The following is a 20,863-nucleotide window of genomic DNA, read 5'->3' as shown; positions in this document are numbered from 1 at the left end:
AGTTTTATTAAGCCTTTGCATTGCCCTTGTGTGACGAAAGGTGATGCTGGGTAACACAAATGCTTGTTTTGAATTTACAAAGCCACACAAGGTCTGATTTGCAATGCCTTGTGTAGCTTTGCAACTCTTCTGCTTGAGCTGCATTACATTACATGTCAACTTGGGAGACGTTCCATGGGTGGAGCATGAGCATTCACAAACATCCACCCACAGATTTTTGCACATTCCCAGATTTAATAAAGCTAGTAAACCTAGGAATGCATCAAAATGCTGCACCTTCCCCAGAAAGACATAACAAGAAGAAATTTTTTAATTTCACCTCCTCATTTCCTCTTTCCGCATGTGTTGCATTCTGCAACACACAGAAAGAGGGAAAAGGATTGTTTTTGTGCAGGACGGTCTGCTTTCCTGCACAAAAACAATCCTTCCTGTAACACAGGCACCTTTGCAGTAGGTGGCACACAGTGCACCAGTGCAAGGAGAGAGCAGAAATGCTCCATATCTTTGTAAATATGGCACATTTCTGCTCTCTCTCCTTCACGCAACAAGGCAACTTTACTTGCTGCTCTGCATTGCACAAAAGATTTGTAAACATGCCCCTTAATGTCAAAAACTGTCTTCTGTCCCTTTGACTGCACATGTGCATGCGCACACACATGCACACAAACACACAGTGTGATGCACTATTAAAGAATGAAAGTATATAATTTCATTACATTTTCATTTAAAATAAAACCACAATAGCATTTATTTAATATCAACATACACATCTAAACAAACTTAGTGCATGGTGCAACCCACATAATCCCCTCCCCTACTATAGCTCTGTAAAAAAATGTTATCCAGTTTTCATTTTTGATTTGTGTTTTTGGATCATTAGAGAGGTAATTTAGCTTGGGTAGACACTGCTGATCTGGGCTGAATTTTTCTAAACAATATATGTAAAAATGACAGATGTGTTGCAGTGATTATGTAATATTTCAGGAACCATGAGACCTATATACTTCATTCTGGTGTCAAAACATAGGTTTTGGGGGGTCACGTCCTCAGAGCGACCCTTCTGCCATTTTCCAAAAAGGCGGCTATAACAGTGGAAGAAAAGACATATATAGAAATGAAACATATAATGGTTTTTAATCCTTTTAGGTATACACCAAACAATATTTATGATCTGAATATGAAAAACAATAATGTTTATCACTCCTGTTTTAGACATTTTTTCATAGTTCACTTTATTTACTTTGGCAATCACTTGTGGTACATTTGCAAAATGTTGAACATTTGAGTACAGCATATTGACAGCGACATCCTTTTGTAGCACAGGTTTTGCTAGTAAATGTACGTGTAAGTTCTGTGGATAGAGGCTTTACAAATGTTGTAGGTTTTAGCACCCCATCAATATCTTCCCAACCAAATTCACACTAATCTTTCTCTACATATGCATGATCCAAAACACTTACCCATCTTCTAATCAAGTCGAACGCTCCTTTAATGTAATGTGTCCACGCACAGAATATGACATCGGCGGAAGATCACTTAGTGGGATTGATCTCTTGAACTCACTGTGCTGAAGATCGTCAAATATGTGACAATCAGAACTCGTTTTCCACACATGCACAAGTTATTTTTCTACATCTTTAAAATCACATTATTTTTCTGTCCCAGCAAATCCTTTTAGAAACTTCACAGGTTCAGCAGTTAAAGCTCCAACCTTTGTTCCAATTTTGCTCATAGTGTCATCACCCGTACAAGTATGTGCATTGATAAGAACACTGGGCAACTCTGGGTCACGTTTCTTGTACAGAATATGAAGCAGGATTAAGTGTCTTTTCTCACCTGTCCCATAACGTATCAATAACTCTGGCAGTCCTTGACTTATGAACATTGCAACAAATCTAAGTAGCACAATATTAACATCTGTGTTACTTGACAGTAACTCGATTGGAACTATTTCGAACAGCCCACTCAGCATGTGGCACAACACGAAGGTCAGCTTCCTCCAATTTGCTATTAAGTTCTTGAACAGTATGGCCCATATGTTTTGAATATCTCTCTGCAGGCACCAATTCCTCATTGACAATCATTCTACTTGCAATAATTGGAAATTCAGTGTTAACTGAAGCATCAGCAATGTTTTGGCAAGTTAACATCTCCAAGTTCATCGTGTTCAATGTTGATGACCAGAATTTATCAAGTTGCACGGGTATAGGTGCCAAATTTTTGATACAGGCAAGGCCAGTTGTTCCACTTGTAGACATTTGTCTGATTCTCTCACATTCTTTGACAGATAGTTCAAGATAACTGTCAAAGACAATGTGCAGTTCTTGCAAGGTGCACACTGACTTTGATATCTGTAGAACAGTCTGAACAACCTCTCCGAAGTTTTGCATGGATGAAATCTTGACCATCTGCAATTTTGACATCTAGTACACCACAAGAGTAGTTTTCAATGAGGACACCTTTTCGAATTGAAATTCTTCAGGTGATTTTTATTCGAGCTCTCATATGATTTTGTGCTTCACTGGGTTGGTTGCAGCATCTCCATCAAATAATGCGTTTGTTAGAAGAAGATCATGTGACAGAATGTCCTTGCTTTTGCTACATCCATCCCTCTGTGTGCTTGTGAAAGTTGTCTTTTTGTAACCTGTTTTCTAGTGTCTGGTTTAACAAAACTCTTACTATGGCAATTAAAGCGTGGAAGTTTAGCTTTAGTGATTATGTCAAACAGCCTTTTCTCTTTAAATACAAATCTCCTCTGTCTCAGTTATGCATATTGCTTCGATCCATGTTCCAGGACATCTAATAGACGTATCTTTATATCGTTATCCACATATTGTATGGTCACAAAGTTGTGTAGTCACACAGGCTTAGTCATCTCAAAGAGGTTTCCTTGCTGCTGCATAAAATGAAGAAGGCTGTTAACATGTTTATTAAAATGTTCCACTCTTTCCCATAAGTTCGTGGTGAAGAACAGTTTCACAATGGTCCATTAATTTTTAATTTGTCATCTCTCTGAAAACATTGCAAATTGAAAGGACTCCATGGTAAACTAGCTGCCAATGAGCAACGTTCACTTTTACGTGTCTGACCAACAATTCCCTTGGAGCTTCTGTGTGATCTCTGGGTCATCTGTTCCAGTTTCATATCTGGACACACAGCATTGAACGTTCCCTCTCTGTCTTTCATCACAAAATGTATTTGGATGCATTTTCTGTAGCTGTACGGTTTTTCCACCTCTAGCTTCTTCACTCTATCCAGATACCAGGACCCATATCTCAGTTAGTTTATGCAATCAAATTCACAAAACACAGTAATCAGTGGCTCCATAGTTTTTATGTGCAGCTCCCAATCACCTTCCTGATCAGCATGTACCAAGTTTTTCACCAGAGCTATCATGTGTAAAACATTTCCGCAGTACTTGTAAAGTTCTGATTTTTCTTCACATTCTTTGACAAACTCTACAAACGTGGGGCCTCCTTTATGAGGCCTATGGCTCCGCCCGGCACCACCAGGAAAGGACAGGCATGCACCGTATCTACAAGATACAACGCATTTCTGTCCTCTCCCTCTGTGCTGGCACACACATTACTGCCTAGCGCCATGGTGCAAGGATGCCTGCGTTGCGGAGATGATTGTTTTTGTGCAGGAAAGTGAACAATCACAGGAGGTGTTTTCCTCTTTCTATGTGTGCTGCAAAATGCTCAGATTTTGTAGTTAGCAACACTGTCAGGAGGTAAAGATCCTCTGCTATCACCTGCTTCGCTCATGTTTACGAATCTGAAGCAACAGAAAAGCAACATTCAAATAAATTATCAATATGATGGCTAAAACACATCTTTATAGAATCGCCATTTTAGAAAATGGTGGAAGGGTTGCTCTGAGGAGTTTTTTTTTTTTGTCTCAATAAGACTACTTGACCCCCAAAACCTATGTTTGGACACCAGAATGAAGTATACAGGTCTCAGGGTTCCTGAAAATTACATTATCACTGCAACACATCCACCATTTTAAAAACTGTCATCCAGAAATAAATCGGCCCGGATTAGCAATGTCTACCCATGCTAAATTACTTCTCTAATGATACAAAAACACAAATTAAAAAAAACCCTCTGGATAACGTTTTTTTTACGCAGTATATCAAGGGGCCAGGACTACCACCCACCCTCCTAGGAGAACCCTTCCATGCTTTCTTGGGGAGTTTTCACAATATATATTTAATTTGTTTTGCATGTTATATTAACAGGTGGTTCAAGATCCTGTTTAAAACCTCTACTACTATTTTATGGGTATTTTCCGCATAGGTCCCATCTAATCTTATGTAGACTTCGGACCCATCTCTTGGTTTCTTAGCTGCCTTGTCTCTTTGTTGCTCCCCTATTCCAAGGAGTGAATGTGCATACAGTCATTGTAAGTTCAAGCTGTAATACTGTGGCTCCCTCCTCTACATAATTCATGAATTTCAGGCAGTGCTAACGTTGTACAGATAGAGGACTTTTTTGTTTTTTACCTTGTACATGGAAGTTGGAGTTTGAGATTTGTATTCTCCCTAAATTTAATAGATGAATTACTCATCGGATGCCATTTTATTTTTTACTATTCTAAATTGTCTCTGTATTTTACTATGTCATTGCTTGTGCTCGCCAAACGCTACTAGATAATGCAAATATATGCGCAGACATTCTTCATAAAACTTTCTAATTCAGTACACCCACCAGCTAACAATATAATGTGTGACATCAAGTCAGGATATTTCATAACTATGAAGACTCATGTTGTAGGCAGAAGTGGGGGATACCATTAATCTACAACGACTGCCATCGCCACTGCCCTCTTTAAATCGGTACTTTCACTTCTTTTGAAATGATTGTTGCTGCACCCTTCATGTTGCCTATATGATATTGGGGCCTATTTACGTCCCTTCATGCCCAGTGTTTACTAATATCTTCTAGTACTTGGTTACTCCACAGACTGTGTCCTTAAAGCATGTCTTGGTCATCGGCGATGTTAACGGTTTGGCTTAAAATCTGTTTCGAACTTCTACCCATAACCTCTTGAATAATCTAGACTTTCTTGGCCTAAATCAATTAGTGTCACAACCCATCTATTGTCTGGGCAACACATCTGATTTAATCTGTGCTTCAGATGTATCTGTAACCTCACCCTTTTCCCTTTACCCTAGTTCCATTATCAGTGCCTTTCCCGCCACCTTTCTTTGGGTTAATGCAACCATGATCATACCCCACACTATAATCAAACGTTGGACTGGCGTTTCTAGTTCTGTACTTAAAGCTTTACAGTACTACTCTCTGCTGACTCAGAAACTTCAGTCTTTAATTTATCACTTCAGTTTGGCAAACGATACACAATGTTGCCCCCTCCAAGCTATGTATGCGTTGTATTAGCATCATCAAAAAAAGTCTACCCCACACCTTGCCGTTGCTAAGAAACGTACCGTTCAAAGAACAAGTAAAAATTGTAAAGATAAGATGTACAATGCCAAAATGACTTTCTACTCACTTTTTGATAATCCGAAGGTGCTGCCTAAAGTGTTATTTATGTTCAAAGAATACCCTTTGGCATTGCCTCTCTGTGCCTTCTACCACAACATCTATAAAAAGCTAACAAATATCATATTGCAAAAAAACCAAAATCGTAATTTTGCTAAGTAATGATAAACCCCAAACTAGCAGAACATACAAATCATGACGCCAGTGTCAATTTATGGATAACATTGTCTCAAATCAGACCCCCCCTGATTACCGTGCATTTGTGTCACTGGCTAGTATCACTTGGCTGATGCACAAAAATCACAGCCTGAGCTCTCAAAATGATGCATTATCTTCGACTGCCACTCGGTTTCCCTGTAAGACTCATTATGGGATCTTCAGAGGCAGATACTCTAGTATTTCAGTTATTCTTCAGCTCTTCCCACTCCACAGGTTTAGTTTTTACAGACCTGATAGCCCTACAGTCCCCCCTACTGACCTTCTTAACTTCTACCTCAATTCAATAATGCGGTAACCTTAATAAGCTAATTAAAAGCTTTGAACGCGCAGTTCAGCATTTTTTTTTTTTCAGATAACACAATTTTATGTTTTCCTGATCAAACCAACATTAAAAGCATGAGACAGTGGATTACATTCAGGATTGTGCAATTGCAAATGATGCACCTTGTCCTATCAAGTACATAAAAAAGGTCACTCAACCATATCCCATATATGACCATAACGGTCTTGATATGAAGTCCATGGGCACCATATTTTTCTATATACTCCCACTGATAACCTCTCCACTTCTATATCATATCTTCTGCCCTGGTGCGGTAATTCATACCATCTACCCAATCATTAACTGGAGAGAGTGCTGCTGGGTTCCAGTGTCGGGCTATGTCACATTTAACTACCAAAAAGCCAGTTCCAACCAGGGTCCTTTCTGGTTTGGTGGGGCCCACCTGTCTATGATATCCAGTATCGCCACCCTGGGGGCAGCGGTCCGGGGCTTCTGCTTTGCCCCGGCTATTATGTTGTCAAATGTTTGCCAGTTTGTCTTTTTACAAGATAAAAGGAGACCTGAGGTCCTGCATCTCATACATTTTGAGTTTCTTGTCCGTCCCAGCTTCCATAACTTGTTTGGACAGTAGTAAACCCTCTCTAGGGAGGTAAATTGTATTGCTCTAAAGTTTGATGGAATGGCCATTGATCCTGGCGTAAGATCCTCTCCCACCAGTCATCATAAAGTTCCCAAAAACTTGATTCCCATGCTGATTTTTCCCCTTCCTGCGTGTTCTATAGGCGAGATTTATATAATCTAGAAATTATCCCGGGGCCTGGTACTCTAGTACTAGTTTAGCCTCTAAGGGGTTAAACTCAAGGACTTTTAAAGGCATATTCTCATGAGCTACCAATGTCTGACATAGTTGATAATATTTAAAGAACTGGAATTTGTTAAAATCGGCTGTACATTGGTTATAGGTCATGATATGGTATCCATCCCACGCGTTGCCCTCGGTGGATATAGCTATGAGATCCCAGCTTTTGAATATGGGCAGTCGTGTTACATGGGGTAATTGTGACCCATGCCACAGAGAGGTCAGGCTAGTTGTTTCATCTAAACGGTGTATATATTTTAGCCCCTCGCACCAGCACAGCAGATGGAGGCGGGTGATCTGTGGGAGGGAGTGGAGGTGGGCCAAAGGCTTACAACAGGTTCATAAAACCATGGTGTTCTAAGGAGATGAGTTCTAAACGGATGACTGGATCCAATCTACCCCTAAATATCCATTCCCCTTTATTAGCATGTGTGTAGCCCAATATTACAGTTATAGATCAGGGAGGTCGTGACCATGGGCCAGATACAATAGCAATTACCTAATTGTGATGTTTTGCGAATCGCAATTAAGTAATCGATATTGGAATGTATGAAACTCCAGGAGTTTCATACTGCAATTCGCAAGGGCTCGCAAATGGACCTACCTCCGTGGGACCACTGCCTGCTCTTAAAAAACGTTTTTGCATGCATTCACAAAGGGGAAGGGGTCTCTTCGGGGCCCCTTCCTCTTTGCGAATGGGTTACCACCAATTTGAAATTGGTGGTAACTGCGATTGTTTTGCGACCGCATTCATGGTCACAAAATAATCATACATACCTCTTTGATTCGGTATTAGGCAGGGACGCCCTTGACACGCCCCTTCCTAATACCAAAGCGGAATGTGGTTGTAAATCCAATTTGCGATTCGGTAACAAGTTACGGAATCTCAAAGTGGACTTGTTACATACCAAAATGCATTTTTGCGATGGCAAACAGCCCAAAATGTTTGATAGATCTGGCCACATGACTATTACTTCTAAGAAAAAAGTTTGTTGGGGCATGAGGATAATTTTGCCGGACATATGGGAAGCACAGGAGCATGATAATTTTGTATAAAGCAATGTGCCCCATCGTTGAGCGCAGCAATTTGGACCAGGCTTCAATGTCCTTGCTGCATGCCTGTATCATGGGACAGAAGTTAAGGCTCCAGGCCCCCTCCAGCTGCACAGTGACTGTAATGCTCAAATACCTGAAATGGTCATCCACCATTTGCATGGGGCACATAAAGTGGGCTGTGGCCTACTGCCCCTTATCTGTATACAGGTGGACGTATGCCAATTATCCTCCAGGCTAGATGCCTCCCCATAGATCCATAGTATGTTCTGTAGCATTGGCAATAAGCTATCTGGGTTCAATATGTAGAGCAGCAAGCCTTCTTTATAGAGGGATATTTTGTCCTCCAGTCATTCAGGCAGGCAGTATCTCTCAAGTTGTGCATCTGCTCAAATCCATGTAGCCAGGAGCTCCATCACCAAGAAAAAGAGGAAGGGAGAAAGAAGGCATTACTGTTGGATCCCTCTCCGTATTTCAAATAGATAAGAGAGCACCTCTTTTATTCTGACTTATGCCCCTGGGGCAGCATACAAGGCTGAAACGTAGGCCAGAAAGCAAGGACTGAAGTTCATCTTTCAGAGTGTCAACATTAAGAAGGGCCAGCGAATGATAGCAAATACATTCTCAAAATCAATAAGGATGAAGGCTGCTGGGCAGCATAGTTCCAGCCTTTTGCTGAGTGTGAGATGGACATGCCGCAAACAATGTCTGGTTCCCAGGCCGGGCATAAAGCCACTCTGGTTTGAGTGAACCAGGGTTGGGATTTTTGATGCTAAATGATTAGCCTGCACGTTTGCAAGTATTTTCTATTCTACATTAATCAAGAATATCGACCTGTAGGATGAACACAATCTGGGGCTTTATATGTCTTAGGAATTGCCGTAATGGTGGCCAATTGGAGGAGCCATGAGAATGCCCCATCATTGACCACCTCTTCATACATATTCAAGAATGAAAGTGCCACCATGGAAGCGTATTTCTTTTAGAAGCGCCTTTTGGGGCCCCTGGAGTTTCCTGAATGGGCGGCACAATGGCAGTGGTAACCAGGGCATCCATTTTAGCACACTCCTCTATGGAAACAGTTGGCAGGGGTAAATCATTACTTATAGGACAAGAGTCTTGGTAGCTGGAGGGAGATGTACTCGATACAAGTATTGGGCAAAGGCTGAAGCGATATTAAAGGAGTTTGTAATCACCTGGTTATCTTCTGTACAGATCAGCGGGATGAATGTCAAATTTGTATCATTTGGATGTCATGTATGCCATGTATCTCTTAATCCCAGCGACTCAGCCCAAGCAGAGAGAATCACTGGGTGGGGCTACCGACGAGGAGCCCAAGAGCATGGTCTGAAGCATAACTGCATTGAAGTCTCCCTCAACAATTGTCAGCCCCTGAGTGGTATTGAGGCGGACAGACAAGAGTGTTTTGAGTGCTGAATTAATCAGTGCGGGGGGAGTGATGGGTGTATATACTGCATATAATCCAGGGGGTTCTGTTCACCATTCCCTTTAGTACTACTTAGCATCCCCAGTCGTCAGTGTGTGTTTTGGATGTGACCAATAGGGAAGGACTTATGCAGGAGAATCGCTATTCCTTTGGATCTTCTGAAGTATCAGGCGTGGCTTACCCTATTGTAGCCTTGACAGCCCAGAAAGTTGTATTTTGTGACTAATAGATGGGTCTCTTGTAACAGTAAAACTTCAGCTTAGGCTTCGTTACAGTTTGCATGACAGCACCCCTTTTGTGTTTACCCAATAGCCTGTTAACATTCCACGTCATAATTCTGTAGGTGTTGGGTGAACTAATGTTTGGCCACCTCTTGCAGTGCGTAGAGTTGAAGTTCTCCTGCGCTAAGCGCTAATACTGTCACATCTAATTTGCTAAGTTCAAAGGAGCCAGCTCCCTCACACCCTATACTTCCATAACTAATGCATCTATTGCCCTAAACACTTTACCTCATAACCAATAACTCTAATTGAAACAACTAGGAAGGCTTGGCTTAGTCACTAATTTCCCACTTTCCTGCTTCACCCTGTAACATCATTCTTCTAAGACTACCTGTTGCCTAAGCAGTCCATTAATCACACACTACTAAATACCCCTCATTGGATTTGGTCATGGAGGGTGGGATGTCATCCATCCTCGTGCCCACATGCCTGAGGGGATGGAGCTGTCCCATGTAGCTGTTCACTCAGCCTTTCAGCTCTGGGTAGATTCTGAAGATTGAAATTGTGGTTCTCAGATGCTGAGGAGTCCTCATTTCTGTCTCAGCCACAATTCCTGCGGGCATCAAACACAGGTGCAAATTTATGGGCCCCTAGTGCCACAGGGGCGTCACGTTTCGTGATACTCCGGTGGCGCTATGCCCTGCGCTGTATTTACAAGGAGGAGTTATTGATTGTTTATGTGCAGGAAGGGCCACCTTCCCACAAGCAATCAAACACCTCAACGCAAACATCCTTGCACGATGGTGCAAGGACGCCTGTGTTGGCGCTTGCAGCACAATTTAGCGCCAGCACAGGGGCCATATTCTAATAAATATGGCACATCCCTTCGTTTCTAAAGTGACACAGTGCTGCATCACTTTACAGTAAATCTGGCCCTTAGTTCGCCCTCATTGTCGTCTCGGTCTAGGGGAAGGTACCATCCACCAGGTTATTGGCACCTACAGCGGCTTGTGGCCCCTTGGGCCAGGATCACAGCTCTCTCTCGCTCCTCTCTCCACAGCCAGGTGTCCTCCACTGTATTGAAGAAGTGGGTTTGCCTTTTCCTGGATACAGGAGCATTTAGGTGATATGTATTGCCCTCATTTTACCTTTGACTGTGGCAAAGGGATTTTGTTGTTGCTGAACTCTTGTGGTGAAGTCTGGAAAAATCATGATCAGGAAGATGTTTTGTTGGGTCTAGGCCACCCTAAGGATAGCATACCTAATCCGATAGTTCAGAACTTCAGTATAACAAGGTGCTGGGGTTGCCAGGGAGTGGTTTCTGTTTGAGGGCCTTGTGTGCCTTCTCAATGATGAAGCACAAGGACAATTCCTGTGTTGGGACACAATATTTAAACCAGTCAGAGAAAAAGGTTTCAGGGTGGTTCCCTTCTAAATCTTCCGGGACCCCCACCAGATGCAGATTATTGTGCCGGGATCGACCCTCTGCATCTTCCACTCTCCTTTCCATCTGTAGTGTAGCCTTACAGAGTTTAGAAAAGTTCCTTGAGGAGGTGTCAGTCAACTTCTACTGAGGAGTCTCTGGCTTGGACCTCTGTTGTGCACTGCGCCACCTTGCAAATGTTTTGTCGTAGAAGCAAAGTTTTGGACCCCACGTCATCCATCCTACTCTTCAATGCCTCTCTGGAGCCACGTAGCACTAGCACGATTTCTGTTCTGAATGTGGGCTCACCCATGGGGTCTACTGCGGCCGCACTGGGTCATAGTCTGGCCCCCTACCGGGCTTGTGAACTGATCAATATTCTCATGAAAGGAGCTTTTCATCCCCACCACGACTTCAACATTCAAGCAGTCAGGGTGGAGATATGAGGCACATTTAGTGAACGTCAGGAGGGACAGGTGGGTTAGTGGAAGGAAATAGTCAATTAGGCAGATGCAGGAGGAAGACAGTTCTCTGGGGTAGATGGTGTGGAACTGTACTCAGGCTGATGGGTCCACTCCAAGCTCAGACCTGCAGCCGACCCTCCAGCCCACTCACAGGACGCCTCAAGGGTGCCGGGCCCCTTTATAAAGTGAGGTGATTGCATTGCATCCAGAGATGGTCAGTCATTTAAATAGTTTGAAGCCCCTCCTTCACCGCTGTGCCCAAGGCATTCTGTTGTAGCCTGCCTCACTTCTGTACCCACAGAGGAGAACAAACAGCCAACTGTTGTGATGATGCTTTTCTGCTGACCTCATGGTGAAAGATGGCATTTAGGTCTGGTTTTGGCAGCAGTGGCCCTCCCCTAGTGTGGTGCCCAGGTGCGTAAAGCATCTCCAAGACAATAAAAGGGGGTGGAGAAGGTCACGAGTCAGGATCTATGTCAGAGCAGCTTCCATGGGGCCAGGTCACCTCGCATCCTGGCTGCAAGGTCTCCCACCTGTGGGAGGCAGGCTCTGTCCAGCTCAGACTCAATGAGCACCACTGGCATCCTGCAACAAGGCAAGCTTTGTCTTCTGGGACAAATGGGGAAGGAGGGAACAAAAGACATCGAAGATATTCAGGGCCCAACCCGTTCCCCTGTCTGGATGTCTTTTCTAAGGAGTATACTGCCTTTGCCGCGCCCCTATTGTGCATTGCTGTACCCTGCCCCCACTCACTCAATGGCCACCCACCAGTAAGTGGGGCAGAGGGAGCAAGGAGTTGGATGCTTCTGACTTCGTCCCCCGCTTCCCAGGCTTGAGACAGCAAAATACCATGCGTGTTAATGACTGCTAGGCAAGCGTGACCCAGAATATTGTCAGGATTGTTGGGGTATGACTGGAGCACTAAGGAGTCACGACCGCCATGTTGGGCAGCCAGGCTACACTCACCTCCAGAATCCAGCTTTTGTAAAGAAGCATAGGAATCATGCACTAAGCAGAATGATTTTGCTTGGTTCACCGCCTGTGGCCGATGCCTACATTTGATACCGACTCTTGACAATTACTGGGCCCTCAGCAGCACTGTGAAAGTTTTATGGAAGCAGAGAACTGTGTGTGTTTGCCCAGTTGACAATTTTAAACTAGAGAACTGATTGTTTGGAACCTGTGCTCTATAAGGTACATGTAGAAATTGTAAAGGAACTGCAGGTGATAACAGGTTTAATCCAAATCCGGTGTGGGAGACCACCACAGTCCAGAAAGTTAGTTAATCAGAAATCTCAGGCGGGCCCAAGGGGAACAGCCCTGGAGTGTAAGAGAGCAGATAAGTGGCAAGCATCTACTCACAAGTGCCACCTGGGTCGTCGCCCCGAAATGGAGCAGACCACGCCAACTTGAGTAAAAGTATATTTTATTAAGATGTAGGGTTCCACTAATTATTTTGTTCTAAGGCTTTTAAAATTGTCATAATTAAATCGTAAATGTTTTATTTGTATGTCTTTTAACACTAAATTATATGTGTTTATAGTTGTAACCATTTTAAATAGCTTAATATTATTTTCTATAGGGTTTTATTTTAGGCCCCTACTTCCATTATTTTCTATGGAAGGTGACTGAAGTATTAGTAGCTGCCCATGTGTGGTGCTGGCCTTACTACTGTTTCTTTTTGGCAGTAGTTACTTACATACGGAAATTTGGTTCTACCCCTTGATTGAGGGCATGGGACGACATGCAAGTGTACATTTTTGAGTAAATTCACACTCAAATTCTGTGAATAGCAAAAAGTAGTAACGTTTCTTAAAATGGGAAGAGTAAACCTGTACGTGTAAGTTACCCACAAGTTACGTTTGTGAATAGACCCGTAGGTGTTAATAGATTGACAACAGAAATGTAAGAGAGTTGTGATTCTGTTATGGATTAACAATTCATAGAGCTAATCTTAAACAATTTCCTTCTTGCCACACACCAAGTAGCAGCACTAAAAGGTTTGATTTCAGGTTGATATTTAAAATTCGATATTTTGTTACCACACTACTTCACAACATGCATTTTATGCCAAGCCGCAGGGTATGCGATTATTAAGGTCCAAAATCATGTAACAACCATTACTACTGATGTCTCCTAAAGTCTAAAACAAAGCACTCAATAATAAAGTTACGGGACAAATTTGCCAATCTTTGGATTTCCTTCCAGTTTTCTAGGCTATGGAATCCCAGAAAGAATACACCTAAATACTGTTGTTTATTTTATTTAAACAGCACCAGCAATTCACATAACTTAAACAAGCATCAGCTTATCATGCAACTCGGCTACTTCAACCAGTAATTTAATAAATACTTAATAAATTGCATTCAGAAACCAAAACCGATATGCCTGAACCCTCAATACTGATAAAAACAGTAAATTCTTAATCAGATTCCAGCTTCATAAATATGACTTCCCGCTGGTAGATGGCATTAGGTAAGACTGAAATTCAGTGTTTTAACAAAGACTTCTTTATAGTAGCCACCTCAGCTGGATAGAATATGTTTGAGAACGATTCAGCATGGATCTATATTTCAAAACAGCAATGGCCTTATTTAGGTTTTTATCAGGCAACCTTTCAACCTGCTAGAGGGTGGAGGTGATAACTTCCATCACTATGGCTCAGGGTCGCCCACCATACTTAGGGGCGTAGCTTGGTCAGAATGATTGGGGGGCAGTTAGCTTCAGATTTTCCGACAATCACCCTGGCACAGGATGTTAAAATACATTAGACGACAAGCAGGACGCATGTGAGGGGCTTAAGGGGCAGAGGCAGGTAGGGGGTGCGGATTGGTAGGTGTGCTAAGTGAGAGAAAGTGCATTATTTTGTGAAATAACTAACATTTTTAGTCTTTGTAAAAAGTTTGTAGTGTGTGTAATAATTCCTGGTGAAATCAGATAGACACCGCACAATACCTGACTAAAAGCATCTGTTCCCAACTATTTATCACAAAATACATTTATTGGGGGTGTAACCAGTGCTCAATTTGTACATATGCTGGTGCTCAAAACTCTCTTCTGAAACAAGCAACTGCTGCAATTAAATGTGCAAGCACCGAATACTGAGGCAGTGAAGTCCTAAAGCCATCTCGGGCCTCTTTAATCCCTCTACAGCCACTCCCTGCCCCTTCAGCTCACTCTTGCAGCTTTCTGCTTTCTCCTTTTGTGACGCCTTTCCGTTTTTCTCTTTCACCCTCTTTCCCATACCTGTCTTTAGCTCGCAGTAAATGTCTGGTGCAGGAAAATAAGTGCTGGCCCCCAGAAATAAATGGTGGTGCCCCCCACAGGCTCAAATTAAGCACTGGGTGTAACACACCCTAAAGCTACACCCCTGACCATACAGAGAGATCGTCGTATGCCCGGTGGGAAAGTCTTCTGTGAAGAGTCACTGCCATGGAGGCTGCCTTCACAGCAGTGAAGTTTGCTAAGTGGGTGCCATGTTTAAAGTGCACGCACTGCAGACTTTTTTGTTCTGAAAAAACAGACTTCTAAAGCAGTTTTCTCTGAACAAAAAATAAGTGCCTCCAATGCAGAGAAAACTTGCTTCTTAAGCATGGGAGCCATTTAACATTTGGCTCTGGTCTTTTCTACATGCCTTACTTGGAGGACACATGCAGAGAAAATGACTGACGTTGAGGACGGCTATCACTATGACCAAGTGGTCCTGTGGTGGACAAACTGCTGGGCTGGAGTTACGGCTGGAAGAACCAGCAAAGCACAGGTGACGTTAATCCAGCACTTTTCTCGATTCTAAATAGAAGAGGGGAACCACTGATTTGGGGGGGAGGAGAATCAGTTTATGGCATTTCTTCCACTCCAACAAGTCATAAATAAGACCTTAAATAACCAGTAATTTATGTATATCCTCCTGAAGATCCGGGGTAATCCTTAGCATGATCGGTGCCCCAACATACTTGAAACATTTGCTCATTGTGGTTGAATTGCCTCTAAATGCTGCCTGACAAAATGTCAAAGGACAAGACATGAGACAGGCATGTGAACCTAATCTTTTTTGGCTGGATGGCATTGAGGGCAAAGTGCACTCTCTCAACCCTGGCAGTTCCACCACTGGATCTTTGAGGGAGTTATATAAATATCAAACAGTGCACAATAATTTTGGAGTCTAAGGGGGTCATTGTCACGGTGGCGGTCGGACTGCTGCGGTCGTGACGGTCCGACTGCCACATTATGACTGCAGCTGAGCTGCCACGGGCCAACCGCCGACACTGCCAGGTTCCGACAAGCTTGCAGCCTGGCGGTCCCAGAGGTTGTAATCCGCCAGCCTGTCCATGGCGCTAAACATGGACTGGAATGGTGGAATGGGGGACTCACGGGAGACCCCTGGAGGCCTCTGCACAGCCCATGCACTTGCCATGGGCTGTGCAGGGCCCCCCATGCACAAGCCCATCGCGCATTCCACTGCCTGAATTACGGGCAGTGGAATGCGGGACGGGTGCTGCTGCACCGCCACATTGCAGCCGGCTCCATTAGGAGCCGGCTGCAATGTTAAGGCCCTGCTCCCCGGCGGGCAGAAACACTATTTCCGCCCACCGGCCCATCTGGGAAACTATAATAGGACCAGTGGGGTTTAGATGGCGGTATGGCATTGGCGGGCGGCAACCCAGATACGCATGGCCTGGGTGTGTGAATCTAGGAAAGGTCCTATTGGACGTTGGTGGATAGCCAGTCGGCACATTTCATAGCCCATCTGGAGAGGCTGTCAGTCAGAATAGAGGAAAAAGACAAAGCCTCAACACTATTGTGTCGTTTCAGCTCCCAATAAAATCCGATTTGCCCTACATACCAGGCTGTTTTGGAGTTCCCTAGAAGGAGATCAGAAATTAAAGCAAACAAGACCTTCAGAAGAGTATCTAACCTCTGAGTGTTCGGGCAATTAATAAAGATCAATCATATTTTTCACCATAGGAGGCTCATTGGCATTGAGTAGTAAACCCACAGCAAGTTGAAACCACCCTCCCACCGAGTTGTCATGCATTGCATCCTCCACACACATCGTTCTACGATGTCAAGAGAGAACACTGTCTAATAGTCAGTTCTGATAGACCTTAAGCTTCACCTCTGTGATAACCAGAGCTACACGTGTATCAAGGAGTCAGACTTTATGGTTAGTCCACCTGTGCTGTAGGCATGACTTTAAAATCAAGTGGACCAGGGCCTCTGAATCTATCATTAGGGATGAATCTACAAATCCAGTATTAATAAGTATGAAAAAGGACGCCTCAGTAGAGACACTGTGCTGACCGATAAATATGTTAAGCATCTGGCCATGCTTACTTTCATCCTAATACTGCCTCCTAGACATATTTTGTTTACAGCAGCAATTCTTCCATTCTTCATGAACTTCCTCTGTGAAGCCCAGATCAGAAAAGCAGCAACATATTTGTCCCTGTTCTTAAATTATTTCTCACAAAAAATAAAATTACATCGACTAGAACTTAGTTGTTTAGTTGATGTTACGTCAGTGTTGTTCTTCAATGGACCATAAAGACATACCCTCGGCAGACCTTCCACTTGACCTATTGCAGAAGCTGAACTTCCTCCCTTTCAAAAGTGTCTCGAAGCTCCAAGTCCTATGTGTCTCATACTTTACGGTTCTTTGCAGCCACCTTGCTGTCCTTGTTTCTATTAATGCCATATTGAGAGTTATCCAGACATTTTATCTTATTTCAGTTTTCCATGTGTGTCTACTCGAGGACTGCATTATGCAGCGGATGCGCAAGAGGTTGATCAGTGTGTTCTAACCAACTACTAATCTCAGCATCTTAACATGGACACAAGATCTCTGGATCAAACATGATTCTGAAAGGTTACAAGACAGACACCCTCGAAATACACGTTTACAACTGCTGTGTGGACCTTACTTCAGTTGATTCACAGACAGTGCTCTGCAGCCCACCACCTTTGGAAAGGGAGGGTGCAATGGTCACAGAGACTCTAAAACAGATAGACCTCTTTCTTGGGCCTAATACTGCTAACTATTCATTTTGCTCATAAATGCCTCCTAAGAGGAACCTGTACTTGTCCAACTACCTGAGATCATCCTTCTTTCCTTCCAAGGCTGTCACAAACCCTAGATACCAATTAGCAGTCTGTTTACGAGTCCAGTTCGTATTACGAATCTGGCAGAAACAGGACTTTGCACCCAAGCTGGGATTAGGAGTTTCACTAGAAAACCCACACCTGTGGGATGTTAACTTGAACACATTTCACCAAGAACAATCATGCGAAATGAGTTCAGGGAAAGACGCTTCACGTTAGAGGAAAACTACATAAATCTGTGTGCAAAACACTAATAATATCCAGTGTTAGGCGTCATTGACAACAACAAAACTCATAATCAGGATGCTATGTCTCTCCCAGTAATTACTGCACCCCGAGGTATCGCTCCGTGCAGGGAGTGGGATATCCTCCCAAAACCCTCGCTCTCCTAATAGGGCCCTTTGATTAAGCCTATACAAACACATATCGCCTTGCCACAATTTGACCATTATTTAACTAGGATAAGCAACAAACATTCCCAAAGATCTGTTAATTTACATTTGGGATGGTGTTCCTAAATGTGTGCAATACCGTGAAAAACACTACATTAAGATTTTATTATCACCATCAGAATGGAACAGCGTAATTGGTATCGCTTGAAGTGGTGGCGTTACTGATACACACCGTGCATTTCACTGGCCATGTTTTAAACTACATTATAAGTATCCATCCTTGTTTTCATAGGCTTTATCATTGAACCAACAATATGCTTTCATAATTGTCTCTGTGACGTACAATTATAGGAAATAACGTCTCATTCCCTTTCAGGGGCCGATGAATGTACTGATGGACTGCAATACGATGCAGAGATCCGGACTAATGGCATTCTTCGATCGAAATCTGCAGTCGTGTACTCAACGAGAAAACATACGAGTGAAGATTCAAGCAGCCAGAAGGGGGCAGTGGTCACCCTTTTACCAGCAGTGCCGAGTACAAAAGGACATGGAAGACCAAAGACGGCGCACATTGGAAACACGGGGCCCTTTCAGCAGAAACAGAAGCTCAAGGAGTAAGAAAAAGGCAATAATATGTCTGCTTTACCAGAGACAGCCCGAAGACTTGAAAAGTTTTTTTTATTGCACGAGTAACACTCTGACCGCACTGGTTTACTAGCACACATAAACGGAGAACTCCACCAAACCAGGCTGAATTACAGCGGCAGGATACAGTGCCTAGACTTTCAACCTGTTGATGAATTATATGCACGTGTCCACCGTTTTCCGCTCTTGTCACTTTCAAGGTTACAATCTTCGCAATATCCGTCCGTTGCTGACATTCCAGGCCGCTAAAACTCCCGTTCTTCTCGTAGCCAGTCTTAACCACAGTTCTACCCTATTGCTGGCTCTTCCCGCCTACTCACGAGCTCTTCTTAAATCTCTGTCTTTCCACCGTTTCCTGCTCTTGTCAATGTCAAGGTTACAAATCCTGACATTGCAGGCCGCTTCAACCCTCATTCTCCTCCTCTTCTAACCCACCGTGACCCTATTCTTTGTTGTTCCTGTCTATGCACGTGCGCCTCATCAATCTGTCTTTTCCGCCATGTCCTGCTCTTGTCACTTTCCAGGTGACAATCTTCGCCTCTTCTGACATTCCAAGCCATTAAGCTCTCATTCTCTCCTTATCCTAGCCCCTCTTGAGCACTATTCTACGGTTCTACCCTATTTGTTGAGCTTTCTCACTACTTAGGTGCTCCTCTGAAATCTGCCTTTTAACCTTGCCACCTCGCATCACATCTCTCTTCTCTGATCTCTTTGCTCTTTCTGTCTTCAGTTCTCTTTCTTCTATGTAGTCTTTCAATGGGTCCACGGTTTCCCAGTCCTGTAACTTAGGCCCATATTTATACTTTTTTAGCACCACATTTGCGCCGCTTTTTGACGCAAAAACGGCACAAACTTACAAAATACAATTCTTCTCAAGCTCCATGCTTGCCATTCCAGTTTAGGCTCTTCTCGCATCCTCTGTTCCCTTTCATCTTTGAACCTTCTTGCTCTTACGCTGTGGAACTCTCTCCCTCTTCCTGCTGGTTCCGATCCCAGCTCTCTCGGAAATCCCAGCTACCAGATGAGGTGTCCCTCAACAGTTTTTAATCTTCCTTCCCACATACCCGAATAACTCTTTGTTGCCCCTTTATCATACCCATTTTTTATGGACCATCATTGAGGCTTGCCTAATTATTTTCTGTACAGACTCAGGCATAAGTGCGAACTAAAATAAAAACCGAAATGAAATCTTGAAGATTCAATTTTGGGATGTAAATTACATTTACTCATTTGCTTTGAGTTAATCTGTTCTAATTTCATTAAGAGGATGGTTTTCAGTTTATGTAATATTACTCCCATGTTCAGTTGTGTCCAATTGCTGACTCATGGGAAGTTTGTCACCCTGCGCTGGAAAACTACATCTAAATTTATAACGATCTGAACCTGTGTGGAGGGGGGAACCTTACACGAAAACTATATGTGCTTGTAAGCTACCACTAACCCGCACAGAGGCTCTGTCGTCAACCGATTCCTCTGGTTTTCAACTGATTGTGGATTGGAATATGATTAGAGGTGTATTCTTTTATTGCTCATGTGTATTCCCTTTCCCTGATAGCTAGGCCAAGGCCTCTTTGTCTCTTTCTTCTTCCTACTATATTTCTGGTGCTTTGGAGTAGGCCTTCGAGTTCCTTGTCACGTTTTGTGGTGTCATTTTTCTTTGATCGAATATTGGTGGCTGCAGACAAGGGCTGTGTAGGTGATGACCATACACTGAGTTGTTATTCTCCTACTGATTGTGCTGATGCACAGACATAAGCTTTAAGGCAAATACTAGCTGATGGTATAGGCTCAAGTGCCCTTGTCAGTGAACAAGGTCAGGACTGTGTTGATTCTAATACAGGAAGGGTGGCTAAGAGGGTGCATTCTTGGCTGAGGTTGACTATTTTTTCGCTGGACATCGAGCTGAAAATGTAAGGCATGTCTCTTGCTGACAGAAGTTGCTTGGCGACAAGCTGGAGCATATTTTAGAAACGTTCAACAAATCTAGAAATACTTCAGTGTCTCTGGTGATTTCAGCAAGATTGCAGTGTACAGCCTTTCTATCAAAAAAGTTTGCTTCGGTCTAACCTTGACCTCCAAAAACACAACAGAGAGAGGAGCTTTTAGAAGCAGTTAAACAAAGATCCTAAACTGAACGAAAGAAGCGATGCAGCGGGAAAAATGTAATACTGTGTTTTTCGTACCTAATGAGTACAGTATGGGATGACAGGTCTTTCGCTCCAGTGGTAATGTATCCATAGGTGTAGCT

At 43.2% G+C, this 20,863-nt stretch overlaps 1 protein-coding gene across 1 annotated transcript in view; it reads left to right on the top strand.

Annotated features, from left to right (window-relative positions):
• Positions 1 to 19,791, top strand: part of ANKAR (ankyrin and armadillo repeat containing) — a 723,226-nt gene extending 703,435 nt beyond the window's left edge. The window contains exon 26 of the mRNA XM_069225913.1: positions 18,344 to 19,791. Coding sequence (XP_069082014.1) covers positions 18,344 to 18,588 — 245 coding nt within the window. The 3' untranslated portion in view covers positions 18,589 to 19,791. The remainder of the gene's footprint in view (positions 1 to 18,343) is intronic.
• Positions 19,792 to 20,863: the final 1,072 nt, after the last annotated feature.

This window comes from Pleurodeles waltl, chromosome 3_1, assembly GCF_031143425.1.
Source record: "Pleurodeles waltl isolate 20211129_DDA chromosome 3_1, aPleWal1.hap1.20221129, whole genome shotgun sequence".
Lineage (NCBI taxonomy): Eukaryota > Metazoa > Chordata > Amphibia > Caudata > Salamandridae > Pleurodeles > Pleurodeles waltl.
Note: the sequence above shows the minus strand (reverse complement) of the source record. Positions and strands in the feature narration are given on the sequence as shown.